The 15,664-nt window shown below is 40.9% G+C and overlaps 1 protein-coding gene and 1 long non-coding RNA gene across 5 annotated transcripts in view; one reads left to right on the forward strand and one right to left on the reverse strand.

Annotated features, from left to right (window-relative positions):
• The window catches only part of CHST9 (carbohydrate sulfotransferase 9), a 90,989-nt gene extending 80,880 nt beyond the window's left edge, over nt 1–10,109 (forward strand). For all 4 annotated transcript variants that reach the window (XM_042029324.1, XM_042029334.1, XM_042029351.1 and 1 more), the window contains one exon: nt 6,370–10,109. In XM_042029324.1, coding sequence (XP_041885258.1) covers nt 6,370–7,467 — 1,098 coding nt within the window. In that variant the 3' untranslated portion in view covers nt 7,468–10,109. The remainder of the gene's footprint in view (nt 1–6,369) is intronic.
• On the reverse strand, nt 4,772–14,564 carry LOC121665314. Its single transcript, XR_006016325.1, has 4 exons — nt 14,345–14,564; nt 12,347–12,561; nt 6,730–6,897; nt 4,772–5,796 (listed from the first exon to the last, which is right to left on the reverse strand). It is a non-coding gene; the product is annotated as an uncharacterized LOC121665314 (long non-coding RNA).
• Nucleotides 14,565–15,664: the final 1,100 nt, after the last annotated feature.

Genomic DNA, 15,664 nt, shown 5'->3' on the forward strand with positions numbered 1-15,664 from the left:
TCCAAGTCACCATGCAATGAGATGCTGGACTTTCTGCTAACAGATTCTAGGGGCAATAGTCACTGATTCACAAAGCTGTGTTTTGAAAAGCAGTATTTAAAATTACTGGTATCTATTAATTAAAATTTACCTGCAGTATTTTTTTTTCTTACTATGATCAGTTATTCTATATTGTGTCTGGCTCAGAGTTCACAAGGATCTCCTTTGAACCTAATTGTAATTCATCTACAAACTATGAAGTCTCCCTCTTAGTCTCTGCTGGAAGTTCTGAGTATCTTGTACACTCTTTTTTTTCTTTCTTCTTTTTTTTTCCCTCAACTTGTTTAGTAATCTTTGAGATGCTTGGTTCAAGTACATGTGGTTTAGGGATACATATCTTATAGGAAAATGTGGTTTCTGTGAGAGTAAGGTCTTGCCTCTGGCTTTTGAAGAATGTAGCATCAGTGATATGCCCTGAATAAATTAGATAAGCCAAAAATTCATGACTCCACTGGGAGGTGAGGGGTTAGTGGTGCCTATTATCTCTGGAGTAGCTGTTCCAAGCACAAGTGATGAATCAAGAGGTTTATCTCCTCTGCATGGAAGGTGAAGCACCTCGTCAGCAAATATTTTCTGTCACTTGTGGCCAGCCTGGATAGTCTCTCAACTGGGAGATCCTGTGGGAGTTTGTTTAGCTCTCTAACATTACACTAAACAGCTGCTATGATATGAGAGAGTTCTTAGCATATTTACATGTTAGCTCAGTAGTAGAGGAGTCTGGCCATTCTGAATTATGTTTCCCAAATAGTCTTCTAGCACAAAAGAAGTTAGGATAATCTGTCCTTTTGGCAGGCTTAAGAAAACTTGCACATACAAGTACAGCTCCACGTGTTTGTACAGCTAAAGTGAGGTAGTAACAGATGCAGGCTTCACTAGCTTGCTGAAAACAGGAATCACGCAAACTTTTCCTCATATTTAAACTGCATACCAAGTCTGAGCTATCTGCCACAATCATGGTCCTCTGATTAAGAGATTCTTCTAAGTGTGACCAATTACCACAGAATCATTGAACAGTTTGAGTTGGAAGGGACCTTTCAAAGGTTACTTACTTCAATCCCCCTGCAATGGGCAGGGACATCTTGAACCCGATCAGGTTGCTCAGAGCCCCATCCAGCCATTATGTGAAAAAGTTTTAGAAGGCTCACAGATACCTACCATCGAAGTAAGAGGATATTTGTTTTATGGTCCTCCAGTATTCAGGCTGCCTTTAACTAAAAACCTAAGTTAAGAGACTCATCTCCATGTGCTGCCTGATCATTACAGAGTCAGAGTGTGAACTGGAAAATGAACCTTGTCTCTAATGACTCTTTGTCAGTTTTCTACAGAGACATCCTAGGTAAACAGGTAAGTTGGCAGCAGAGAAAAGCACAAGAAAACAGAATATTTCTTTACTGTTCTTTGTGCTACGTTTTCTGTTGGGCTTATGTAATTTTATTATTCTTGTTAGTAAAATTGGATATCCAGCACTAAGGCATTTAGGAAACACAGCACTGTCTGCACTGCAGGCCATTAAATCTTTGTAAATCAGCCCGGGAATATCAGCCTTTCCAATACATCATTATCTTTTTGTATGGTGAGTTGCTCTAATTGCAAACTGCCTAGATGAGATCCCACCCATGCATTGTAAAATCACCACAAAGCATAATTGGATGAGTCTTAGCCATTCTTGGCAGTAGTCAATCTCTTCTACCCCAGTGGCTTGTGGAGGTATTAAAGGAAAAGACAGCTTCAATGTGTATAAAAGAAGGTATTGGCTACTTATTTTTACAGTGAGGAAAAATCCTGTTGTGGATGGGGAGAAGCAGGGCATCTCCAGCAATAAAAATGCCAAAAAAAAATAAAAAATAAAAAAAAAAAAAAAAAAAATCCATGGACTCATTAATGACTCTAAAATGTCTTTTGTTTCAACAGCTTCAGAGTAGCCAAACACCACACAACTATTCTATTAAATTCCATTTATTCCTCGAATTTAAACTAATTTTCATATCTGTCTTCAGTTCCAGCCTATCTAAACTGAAGCAGAGGCAATGTGCATACTCTTCTGAATTGCGCTCATGGCCAATTCTTAGCTTCCTCTCAAATGTGTTCATGCAAACAGAGGACAGGGATCTCTGCACAATTATTGGCAAAGGTGCAACACTTCACTGGGTTCTAATTCTCAGATAAAATGTACACACCTGCTGCACAGGTTGTCAGCATGTCTCAAGGACAGCCTTGCATCTTTCCAAGGTAACCATGGAGTTCATCTCCCATGTCAGGCAGCTGGTTCCCAAACTTAGCAGCTCTTTGGAAAGCCATAAATGGACATTCCTGTCCTTGGACACTTGGCTCAAAGACTTTGGTAAGGGCTGTTTGTGTGGGAAGATCTGGATCCAGAGTTAGTGTCTGATATTACCTGCATGCTGCCTGCTGTTGGTGGATGTTCAGGTGTTTTCCAAAACAACAATGCTCAGCAGCATGTGGGATGGAAATCTTAGGAATGTTAGGAATGTAGATATGATGGACATGGGTTTTTTAAAAAAGTGTTTATTGCTTTTGCAAGTTTTTTGTTTACTGGTTCCCACTGTGAAAAAAGAGAAAAAAAAGATATAGAGGTATTCAGATCTTTAAAGTGTCATAAAATGAACATTGAAAAATCACTGGCACCAAGAGGAACCCAAAGAAGGTGCCTCACTTTATGTAAGACTGGTGTCATAAAATATTTAAATCCTTTCAGAATGTGTGGCTTTCAGCTCTCTCATGCAGATAGATGTCAGAATAGCAGTCCACTTTGCTTAAGGAACAGGGCGCTATCTATTAAACAATTTCTCTTAGTTTCCTAAGAAAACTCTCCAGTTAAACATTTCTCACCAAAAATAAAGCTTGATTCATCTTTTCATTCATCTCACCTGTATTAGATACTAACCTAGTTACTCAGGCAAGTGTATAGAAAGGTTTGATTTCTCTCTTTCTTTCTCTTTCTTGCTCTTTCTTTTCCTCTTTCTTTCTTTCTTTTTCTCTTTCTTTCTTTTTCTCTTTCTTTCTTTCTTTCTTTCTTTCTTTCTTTCTTTCTTTCTTTCTTTTTCTTTCTTTCTTTCTTTCTTTCTTTCTTTCTTTCTTTCTTTCTTTCTTTCTTTCTTTCTTTCTTTTCTCTCTCTTTTTCTCTTTTTCTCTCTTCCTCCCCTCTTTCTGTCTCTTTCTTTCCCTCTTTCTCATTCATTCATTCATTCATTCAATTTTTTTAAGTTAGAAAACTTCCATGGCAATGCACCAGCCGTTTATGCCTTTGGAAAATATCACTATCCACTCCCATTCTTAGCCAGAACAAGTTACAGCTAGCATTCACTGCAAGGACACTATCCCCCATGCAGACCATAAAAACTTATATTAGCCAATAGTGGGATAAGTGTCTCAAAGAGAAGGAGAAATGGAAAAGAGAAGCAACTTATAATCTTTTACATATTTAGATAATTTCTTGGTCCTCAGATCTTCCTGTATCATTGCTTTTCCCCTAGTTTTTGGGGTTTTGTTTAGGGGGTTTTGTTTGCTTTATGGAGGGAGGGGTGGGCTTGTAGGATTTTTGGTTTGGTTTTGGTTTGGGGACTTTTTTTCCTTTTGCTTTCTGTTTGGGCCTTTTTTCCTAATGGATTCTTACATCTTTTGCCTCATCTCACTAGGAAAGAGCCCCTTTCAGCTGACTCCAACTATGCATATGTTGTTCCTTTATGGTGTTACTGAGATTTCTCTGAATAGTTCTGTCCATCCTTCTCTGAAGATTTTAATTCCACGAAAAATATTTCAGTAGGGATTCCTACAGTTGCATTCACAGTTTCTGCAACTAAAATACAATCTTCCTCTGGTAGCATCTTGGGTTACCCCCTCAGGCTGGTCCTAGATCCCAGGCAGACTCTTTGAAATGGAACAAAATCAAGACCACGCACACCTTTCAGTCTGTCCTTTTCCCTCCTGTTCTAGTGGAACAAGGGCATCTTCCACTAGTTCAGGACAGCTTGAGAAGGCTGAACTTTCCTCTGAAGTGTAGGGTTCATTTTAGTAGCTTTAGTTTGAAATTCAGATGGTTTAAGCTTCTTTGCACAGAAATAAACTGCTAAATTCAGCTGACATACCTTAGGAAGTCATGAGGTACTGCCCTCTCCTGAGTTTTCTCTGCATTGGGGAACACCAGTACAGTCATGTATCACTGGAGGCTGTCTTCTAAATTTTCAAATTCCCCAGAGCCTCACTGACAAAATTACAATCTTTAGTTAACTTTAGCATTGTTATAATTTTATTCCTGCTTCTGTTGAGCCTTGCATTGTGTGGTTGGTTTCTGAGTATCCCATATTTTTCATTTCACCTTTTTAAGTTCCTGGTTTCCCTTTTAAGGTAAAAACGTTTAAATTATTTGTAAGTCTGTGGTTCTGCAGGAGCAGTTGTAAGAATGGCTCTTTGCCATTCACTGTGATGCTGAATCTCCCATTAGGCTCATAGTCATACCCTGGTTTAGTACTAGCACTGCTTTCTGTTGTTGCACACTGACTTAGCTCCTGAATTATTTCCACCCTGGGGCAGAAGGGACAAATCTCTAGACGTGTATTTCATTTGTTTTAAAGAATAAAATATTTGACAGAAATATTTTTTTTTTAATTATATTAGAAATATAGTTTGATCACATCAAATCAAATGAATTCAAGTATCCTTTTGCATCTCTAAAAACACCAACATGCCTTCTCTCTCACAGACACACAAGTCCTGCGCGACTCTCTTCTTTTATTTGTTTTCACCAATACAAAAATCAGTGTGGTGAATAAAAACCTGCTTGTCAGTGGCTTGTAGCAGTACAGAAAAGCCTGATCCCCTGGGTTTGTTTTTGTTATGGGAAATTATTACACTGCAGCATATGCTAACTTTTCTTGGAACTGCTTGTTTTTTCATAGGCTTTATTTCAAACTGGAATTCATTACCAATGTGTTCCATTCATTACCATTTCTTACATTACTCCTCTGAATTTTTAACAGCTTTATTTGATTCAGCCTATGAACTTTCCCATCCCCCCAAATCCACACTTATGATCTGCCAGTCCACAAATCAACTTTCCAGTAAATGTTTAATCATTTTATGGCAGAAAAGCCTTTTTATGTAGATTTCCAAAAAAGTTAGACTTATAGAAGCAGTCAGGCAGTCTGTGCTTGTCTGCCCATCTAACCATTTGTCTGTCTGTTACTTGTAAGAAGATGTTTAAAAATGTGTCAATCAGCATCTTCCCTCTCCAGACATATAATGAAAATAAGCAGCTGTGGAGGTGTCCCAATGCAGCAGGTTTGCCTGCTAACAGGAGAAAAAAACTACAAGCCTTAGCAGACACATGAGAACCCACTCAGGAATGAGCGAGCAGAAATACCCAAACTGCAAGAAACTCTTCAGTCAGCTTATGTGATACAAGACCCTGAATAATTTGATGTCAAAACACAGATGCAAGCTTTGCTGTTCCTGCAGTTCATGGATTGCACAGTGGCTGGGGACTTACAGAGATGTTTGGGAGGAAAGTCTCATCTTTTCACATTCTTTGCAGGGTCACTAGTTGATGTTTAGTTAGTTGGTGTCATTAATGTTGATGTTTAAGTAAGTCAGATGGAATAGGCTCCAAAGGCATCTAATTTTCCTTATCAGCTGTGAAAGCAGCTCAGGTGCAGGAATGTGTGTCACAGACACCTGTATGTGCATTCAGTCCATTGCATCCACATCCATCATCTCTCTGTAGGTGGACATGAGTAGGACCTTTTTGGAGAAACAATTTTGTCTGTCATTATACCCTGCTCAAACCAACTACCAACTACCCTGCTCAACTGTTTAGAAGCCCTTTGTTTGTCCCCTACCACCACTGGGGGACAAGGGCTGCTCCAAGTCACAGTGGTGGGAGTAGATCCAACACCTGTTACTGTGATTGTGCCAGTGCCCTCCAGAGAATGAGCATGCAACTCCACCAGTGCCAGTGCTGTCACAGGGGGAAATGTCTTCAGTAGAGAAAAGCACCTGGCCACCCCTACCAGGACTATCAGCCCCCCTGCATGAACCATTTTTTATTTCCTAAGAGGTGTGACGTGAGCTATTTATTTTTGTAGGAAGACCTGCTGTGTGCTAACAGGTAATCTTCAGAAACACGTATTTCAGTAATTAGCCCAGCTTGTTCCTAAATTAGGTGTATTGATCGAGTGGTTCAAAAGGGACTTTGTAGAACCAGATGTGGCTTGGTTATGAGCACACCCCACCATCCTTGCTGCTGCTGCAGCATGACTGGGCTGGGCTGGACTGTCACTGCACTCTAAGTTCTGAACCTTTCCATGTTTGCAGGATTTCTCACTCGAGCCTCCGGCGATGCCAAGGAAAGCAGCGTGGAGGAGAAGCGCTCCTGTGGGCTTCAGTAGCCGTGAGATGGCTGTCTCGAGCAGCAGGCACTGGCAGGGCAGGGCTGACCCTTTCAGTGTGGTGGCTGCCTCCTCAGGGAGCCGACTGCCTGAGCAGCAGAAGACGAGCGAATCCCCTCTCAGCTGGTTCAGAGGGGTGTATCTACCTCCTGCTCTCCACCCATTAAACAAGACATTCATCAAGGGTGACGAGTGGCAGGACATAGACAGCATCCAGGAAAAGCGCAGGGCCTTCCTGCAGGACTTCTGCAAGACATACAACAGCAGAAAGAAGCTGCAAACCCACCTGGTGCACCTGGTGTCAAGAATTTATGTGGAGGACAGGCACAAGGTCCTGTACTGCGAAGTGCCAAAAGCGGGCTGCTCCAACTGGAAAAGGGTCCTCATGGTGCTCAGTGGACTCGCTGCTTCAGCAAACAACATCTCCCATGATGATGTGCACTATGGAAAGCATCTAAGAAAACTGGACAGTTTTGACCTAAAAGGGATATATACACGCTTGAACACGTACACCAAGTTTATATTTGTACGGGATCCTATGGAAAGACTGGTATCTGCCTTCAGGGATAAGTTTGAACATCCAAACAGCTATTACCATCCAGTATTTGGGAAGGCAATAATTAAGAAGTATAGACATAATGCAGATGAAGAAGCATTGAAAACAGGATCGGGAGTTAAGTTCAAGGAGTTTATCCAATATTTGTTAGATTCCCATCGACCAGTAGGAATGGACATTCACTGGGAGCAAGTCAGTAAGCTCTGCTATCCCTGCCTTATCAACTACGATTTTATTGGAAGGTTTGAAACCCTGGAAGAAGATGCCAATTACTTTTTGCAGCTGGTAGGTGCTCCAGCCCATCTGAAGTTTCCTAAATTCAAAGACAGACATTCCTCTGATGAGAGAACAAGTGCAGAAGTAGTGAGGCAATATTTAAAGGAATTGTCTAAGGAGGAGAGACAGCTGACCTATGACTTCTATCACTTGGATTACTTAATGTTCAATTATACATCACCACTTGTATAGCACCAGAATAGCTTCAGGCTTCTATTAGATATTTATCATTCTGGGATTCAAAACAACTACTTTGATATTAGCCCTGAAAGGAAACGAAGTTACTGCTAAGTAGAGTTGTCTTGACTTAGTGGGGATTTTATAAGCTAGAGTGATATCAATTGATACTAAATTATGGAGAATGCAAAGAAAAAAAGTCCTGTAAACAGCATAAATTGTACTAAAATGCCTGGAAAAGTGGCTTTTACCATTATGGATTATACCATGGAAGCAGTAGCTCAGCTAGCTGTTGCATTAGCTTACCTAATGTTCTTTTAATGGTTTAAGAAAAATCATTCAGAGTGGCATGATTCTTTTTTTGGTGTCTTTGCTTTAGAAATTGGTTTTGAAAAAACTTTTGAATGTATTTTTACTTTCTGTCACTTATTAATAAAGAATCATGGGCTAATTTTCTAAAATGTTTGTGGTGTTCTCAGTTGCAAGGCTTGGCTTTTTGATTACTATTAGACTGAAGCCAAATTTAGACCTGATTTTTTTATTGAAGGATGCTCTTGAATACAAATGCATCAAACTAAAAATAACGCAGCAGCTCCATTGATGAGTAAATTTGGGTAAACCTGTGAAGGACCAGTCCACTATCTCATTTTGATTGGTGCACTGGAGTTGACAAGTATGACCTTCCTTTCAGAGAGCTGCTGCATTCAACAAAATTAAGATTTTAATGTACAGTGGATGCATCATTACGTGTGATACATGCATCCTGTGGTCCCAATATTCGTGGTAGTCTTCATTTTTGGTGAAATGGACGAAGTTTCAGCATGGTAGGTCTGGGATATTCTAAGGTCTGTACTGAGAAGCAACTGCAATGAAACTGCTGTGATCATTCTCAGTCTGCTGGGATCCAATTACCAGCCCAGCTCCCAGCAATCTGCTACAGAAAAGGCGTGTGTGCCCATTGCCTCCCAAAGCTATAAACTGGTTCTGCCCCCAGAACTTCCTGAAGTCACCTGTGTTTTGCTGTCCTGCCTGCCTTGCCAGCAGTCACCAAGCCCCAGGAGTGAGGTGGGTGCTGCAGTTTTATGTGCTGTAATGTGTATTGGTGATTTGTCCTAGAGGAAGATGTGTCCAGAATCCCACAGTCCTGGTTATAAAAGGAAAAGGTGCCTTCTACCCTTCCCTTTCCTCTCCTCCCACAAGTGCTGCCTGACCAACACATGCAGTTGTTCCTGCAACCTGTCTTGCCCAATGGGTGGCCAGGGTGTCCCAGGAGGGGGAGAAATCTCTGCAAAATCATAGGATCATGGAAAAAGACCTCTTAGATCACCGAGTCCAACCATTCACCTAACACTACCAAGTCCATCACTAGATTAAATCCCTAAAATGGACGGGGAAAAATCTCTGTGCCCTTCCACAATAAAGATGTCACCTATGCCTTGCTTTCTGGAATGGTTTGGAGCATCTTGCTCCAGTGTCTTGATATAGCAAGTTGTAGAGTGAGGAAACATCCTGATGGGATAGTGATGCAAGTAAAATGCCCTTTTCCTCTGTTCCCAACCACTGGTCACGACTAGTGCTATTATTGTTTTCTTTTCCTTCATCTCAGGCAAATGTACAGATTCAGTCCTTCCCCAGGAGTCATTGTGGGTCCCAACTGAAAGGCCAGATCATTTCCTAGGTATCCTCTCTGCTTGATTCTCCCTCATTTTTCTCCTCAGAAGAGGGGAAAAAAGCCACCTCCAGTCTCTGCGGTGCCAGAGTGTAAACAAACAGGCTCTGCACATCTCTCCTTGTGGCAGGACAAGCCACTCCAAGGGGAAAAGGTAACAGCACACTGGGCAGCCCAAGTCAGAGGTTGTGCTGTCTGTGGCTAGCAGCACCCATAGCTTAAACCATCCTGTTCCCTGGGGCCATGGAGCAAAGAGGAGAAGGAAAAAGCCATCCATCAGCATGAGGTGTGGGGAGATGCATGTGCTCAGCACCAATGAGAAGTTGCAAGGATGCCTTGGGCAGGTAAACCTGCACACAGTTGTTTGTGTGAGCTGTTGCTGTGCCTGGATGGACCTACAGGTGTTAACAGCAGCCGTGTTAGGGAGGGGATAGCTGACACTTTAACTGCCCCCATGCATGCTTCTCCTCAGGTGAACAAAAATCTCCCACTTTTAATACAGGATGGTGTTACTGAGTTCCCATTTGTCTTTACCCCTCAGGATTTTTTTTTTTTATTTAACTTGACCATGCACTTCCATGGCTGTTGCTGTCAAGTGTGACGATGCATCAGGACATCAAAGAACAGCTCCTGAAAGTTTTGATTTTGTACCATGCAACCTTCTAACTCATGTGAAAACTTCCTCGGATTTAACCTTGGTTTGACCCCTAGATTCTCTGCTCTTTTAAGTATTGAATTCAACCTCAAATCCTGAGTGAATCTCTCTTGCCTTATAGGAAGACCATTGAATGTAATGTATTTAAATTTTAAAAAATGTCCACCAACCTTTGGGTGTCTATATATTTGCTTTGTCTTGTCTGTTGTGGATGCGTGTTAATTAATTGCTAATTTAGAGACAAAAAAATAGCACACTAGTGGTACTAGCATTTTCAAAAAAGCACATGAGGAAAGAAGTGCAACTTGCTAATAAAGAATAGAGGCCAATTTATATATGAGTTTGGTATGAATACTTTTATTCAGAAAAATAAATTAATATTAGTAAATGACAAAGTCTCTGAAGAACTTAAGCTTCACACTGAGCTCATTTTAGTGGCAAACTTTCTGCCTTTCTGATCAGAGAATGACAGATTGGGGGGGCAGCTATAATTGAAAAAGCTGCACAGTCTCATAAGATTTCATCTACTAGCTGGTCTTAGATAAAGCTATTGTTTGAGTCAAGAGGGGCTTGCAAGAAATTATTAGCAAATATTTAGTTTCTGCAAATGATAGGGAAAATGACATTGATTTGGATACATCCATGGACATGGATATCAGGTCCCTAGACAGTCATTCTAAAAATCTGGTATGGTTTGCATTTGTGATTTAACAGGGGAGGGAGGACACTAGTTAAGGTCTTAAAAGCATGTATGTGCACAGAGGTGTAATTGTTTTAGCTGCACTGTTGTTCTATGGCTCTGGTGAAAGTAATTTAACTTCTTTGTATGCTCAACTTCAAATTTCATAGCCCCAAACTGCACTTAAAAATTCATTTTTTGAGAATCTAACCCAGACTTTTGTAAAGAAGAGCCTCTCCATAGTCATCTTCAGCAACCTAAGGGATTCAAATGATCTCAGTAGCAGAATCTAGATTGTACTTTGCCTCATTAACCACATTTTGAAAATCACCAGCCTGCTTTGCCAGGAATTAAGTTACATGATTTAAAATTAACATAAGAGTTTAGCATAATTGAAGTGGGACTGTGATATCTGACTTATGGGATTATAAGAGATAAAGGCATAATTTTCAGCATAAAAGATAACCTCTATTTTTAAAAGTAAATTTTAAAAGGTCAAAGTGTGAGGCTGCATTGTCACTTTGTTTATATTTTGTAAGAATCCTGGGCGCAAACAAAAACTGAAGGTCATCCACTATAACTAGCATAGAATCTCATCTCCACAATTGTGCACAGATGTTTGCTTTACTCAGAAAATTATATTGAACCTATGCAGAAGAGGAATGAAAATACACTCCACAGCATTCAGTACAATTACATCTACACTAGAGATCAGCTGTGACACGCAGAGCCTCTTTTAAGGGGCTTCATTACAGTAAATGCTTTTTAGTTATGAACATTTCTTCATTTTAAGATCTCTAAGCACTTCTCTAATGCAGGTCAGTTGTCAGAGCAAGTCAAATGTGCTGTAAAGGCAATACAGGGAGTCTTTGGGAAGGCTGGAGAGTGCTCCCTTGGCTCGTGTCTCTTCCAAACAGCAGACAGCCATGCTTCCCTCCTGAAATTAAAACTTGATTTTTGGAACCTACTGTTCTGCCTTTCTTCTAAAATGAATCAGTATCAATAAAACAAAATTATGTCATAACAATTTTTTAAAAATAATAAACAAATAATTAAAATCTAAGTAAGTTAAACTGCATAGTTGTGCATTTTTAAATTCTGATATATACATCAACAAAAGGCAGCTTCTTTTTTCCAGGTAGTATTTGGCTTGCAAAGCTCAGACATAGCCATTGTGCCCATCTCTTCTAAAACTGCTGCTAAACTGTTGCTTGCTGAAAGTCAGAGGTGTGCAGCCCCAGTGCAATCAAACACAGCACATACTCCTGAAATTTCCTCTGGTGGAACTCCCCCAAAAGGCCAAATTTATTGGAGCTACTCATGCCTCAGGCTGTGCTAACTTGGTGATATGTCATTGGAGATCACCACTTTAATTTTAAAAGTAGTTTAAACTTAACTGAAAATTGCAATATGACACTTTGGGTAAGTCTGAGAGGAAAATATTTTTCTAGAGCTTTGTATTATATATGTAGGTTATGTATAAACATCTTTGTTGTATGTGCCTTCAGGCTAACAATACATCAGAAAACTCTTTTTAACTGTAATGCTAATACCAGTTTATCAACTTTATAACTCCTGTGATGCCTTCAAAACTAAATTAATTTGGTCTTGGAACATAAAGTCTGAAATCTGAATGTAAATCATTATACTTCATTAAAAATGTGGATGCACCTGTCCTGTATCAACCAATTAATGCACAGTTCCGAGGGCAGGGCAGGCACACACGCTACTGGGAGGTGGAACTATCTGATTTAGCAAAGGACATCTGTTTATATCCCCAGATACCTGGGACTGCTTTTCCTTCTGAAATGTGTCCAAGTGGGTGCATGCAGGAAACAGTCATATTACTTAGCTTAGTAAGACTCTCTTAGATTGGTTACCATAAAAATACCTGTTTTAAGGGAGAACAGTTGTGCTTTTGGCAGTGTAGCTAACTGCAGTGAGTCCCACATGTTTCTTCTATGTTAGATGTAGCTCTGCTTGTGGCTAGAGTGACAGACTTGGACTTAAGAGATCTGGATCTTCATCCAGGTTCTGTAACTTCATGCACTTGTTGGACAAACATGAAATGCTCTCTGTGTTGGGGTCCCCACTGGTAAAGTGGTCCTGTAAGTAGAAGGAAATTATAACATGTGCCTTCTCCTAAAATCATTAAACTATGTGTCTAAAGAGCAGTGGTTAGAAATTAGGTTTTAGTATGGAATTTAAATCATAGGATATTCATTGCCTTTCCTTATGTTTTACTTCCAATGGCTTGGAGGAAGTTGGGGACTTCCCAGCTTTGCTCCAGCTGAGAAACACATCATTCAGCTCTGTTCTGGGCAGTTGGCAGCCTTAAGAATGCAAGCTCTGTTTCAAAACACTGTGCATCTGTCAAGCCTATCCAGGCACTGCCTCAGCATAAAACCAGTGCCAGGATGTCTGACCAGAGGAAAGTGTCCCTCTGGTTCCTTTGGGAGAGCAGACAGGGTGAGAATCTCGCTGTCTCAATTTATTCTGAGCCCAGATGAAAGAGAAGCTGTTGTATTTTGGTGCAGTAGCTGTAAATAAAGTGATGCTCAGCTAGAGGGTTCCGCAGAAGCAGTGGATCCCATCCAGGTATGCAAAATCCTGCCTTGTCCTAAACACCAGAGCTGCATGACCCAGTACCCAGGGCCATGCTCCCCCAGCCCTTTTTGAGGTCCTGCCTCCACTTGTGACAGTCTCCAGTTTACCTGGAATGCTATAACATCTCAGGATGTATCTCCTGCCAACATAGCCACTGTTTTTGTGACCCTGTGGAGGCTACAAATAACACGGGGATGGCATTGAGACAGACTATGTTGCTTTCTTCTTTTTGTCTTCAAAAAGTGATGTGATTAATAACTGTGAGAGAGGGAAGACTCCTTACAAAAAGAAAGGGAAAATCTCAAGGCTGTGACCATGATGGTTTTTTTAAATATATGTAATTGTCGCTTCCTTTCCTCTGTCTCCTCACATAGAATTTCCCTCCCTCTCTAATTATATCAGCACAACTGGGTGAGACCAATTGCCAGGTTGCTCCCAGCTGTCAAGTGTAAGCCACCTCCAGTCCAGCACATCTATGTTATCATGGCACTGAGGCTGCACTAATAAGCCTGCCTGAGAGTATGGTACTGTCAGCCACCATCTGTGCACACATATCTGTCTTGACCTTGTCATGTAGAAATTCCTTCTATCTCAGGGTTTGGGTTTTTTCTCTCAAATTCCTTCCAGAAGCCACAGTTTCCACAAAAGCTTACAATACTGCTCGTTTCCCAAGATTTGTAAATTTGAAGTGGCCTGTATAAATTGCATTCAAGAAAGAGCATCCTGAGACATAAGGTGTAGGAGCAGAGCAGGTTTATCTGGGCATTTCAGCACACAGAGAGGTAAATCAATACTCAGTGGATTGTAAATACATGTCAGGAGGATATGAAATGCTAAAGGTTTAATTTTCTGAGGGTAGTTACTTGGATGTAAAAGCTGGATGTCTGCAGAGTAGGACCTGCATATTGAAGTATCTCATTCTTGAGAAAAGCAGACACACACAGAGACAGATTTTTAAGTTCTAGGAACAATAATAAGTTACAGTTCATCTGAGAAACAATGTGTGTTCAGAAAGCTGAGTTCAACTACATAGTTCCCTCTCTACGAACTTTCATAAATGCAACATAAATGCCTACACGTTTTACAAATGCATGTGCACACACACAGTGTATGTATGTCAGTCTTATAACACCCAGACAAAGGTTTTGCAAAAACAGTAGTGGGAGCTACATAGCTTAAGTTCTGCATTTGACTTTAAAGACCTTAAATGTGCATGAAAACACAGGCACATAAACATTCTGTTAGCAAGTTGCAGAACCATGTTATTCCAAGCAAACCTTACCTACTTGCAGGGACTGTGAGTTTTCCTCTTGCACAGCCTTTTTGTTTTGCTTCTTTAGCTCGCTTGGGACAGGATGCTGCCAGGTCTATGGGTCTGCAGTTTGCCAGCTGTGCCTGCTTCTCATCATGGGTACAGCTACAGGTTTTGGGAAGAGGTTTCCTGGTGGGACACTTGGTGGGGGGGAAGTAGGCAGGGGTTTATAGCATCTGTCTGCTTTCAAGGAAGTGCACTCCCAGCCATAGACACAAGCTGTCACCTTTGCTATGACTTCTGCTATTCTCTTAAAAAAGAAAAAAAAAGTACAAGAGAAAAGGGACAGAGGAAAAACCTCTAATGAGAAGGGGAAATGTTAATTGTGGCTGGAGGTGACAATGCACAATAATAAATTGCTGCTTTGCTATTGTATCTCTGATCAAAGTTCTCAGTCTGCAGCAGAGCAAAAGCTCAGCTCCAAGGGAGGATGATGTTTCTCAAAATCCTCGTGATCCCTGCAGGTCCTCCTGAATAGCAGGGAAAACACAAACACTGAACCAAAGTTAGATAAAATTTTTTTCTGTCTCAGACCTGCTGCCAGCAAGGCTCCTGTTTCTCCCTGTATCTTTTTGTCTGTCTCCAGCCTAGTGGCTACAGTGGGTCCAAGACAACGCGCTGCCTCCAAGTACAGAAACTCCCCTAATGGAAGCACTCTTACCAAGCAGAATCTGGCCCAAATTTATTTTCTGCCTTGGTTTATTTAAAAGTTATGCTAAGACTGAAATTTTCAGCTTAAGCTCATGTATGGTAGGCTACTCAACCTGCAAGTTAGCAGGCAAAACTTTTTAGGCAGGCTGAGCCAGTGCTGCTGCCAGGCACATCTCTGGGAGTTGCAAAGGCCACCTCTGAAAAGCAGGATGGCCCTAAGGGATACTCCTAAGAACCCAGTTCTTAGGAAGCCATGCCTAACAGACTTTTAGTACAAAAATATACCCTTAAACATACTTATATTTGGAAGAAGCAGAGTCTGTTTTGCCAAACCCATACCTTTCTGAGCATGAGGTGGAGAAAAAGAGGGAATATTTTGGTACATTTTGAGGGATTCTTTCTAGCATTTTCAATTTTACTTTCTGTGCCGCCCCTGGCCCCCAAGCACCAAGGCATTTCTTTAATTTACCAAAGGAAAACAAGCTCTACCCACTGACACATTTATAGCTAAAATCTGTTCTTTGTGCTGCCTTGGTTGCAGAAACAGGCACAGGCTGAATGAGAGAAGCTGGGAACTTGTTATGTAAAATCTACAGCTTTTCTAGTGCTATTATGCCTTGACCCCTTATTTTGGCACAG

The sequence above is a fragment of the Corvus kubaryi genome, unplaced genomic scaffold, assembly GCF_017639235.1.
Source record: "Corvus kubaryi isolate FWS band 111438036 unplaced genomic scaffold, C.kubaryi_AGA036_p1.0 132, whole genome shotgun sequence".
NCBI classification, from domain to species: Eukaryota; Metazoa; Chordata; class Aves; order Passeriformes; family Corvidae; genus Corvus; species Corvus kubaryi.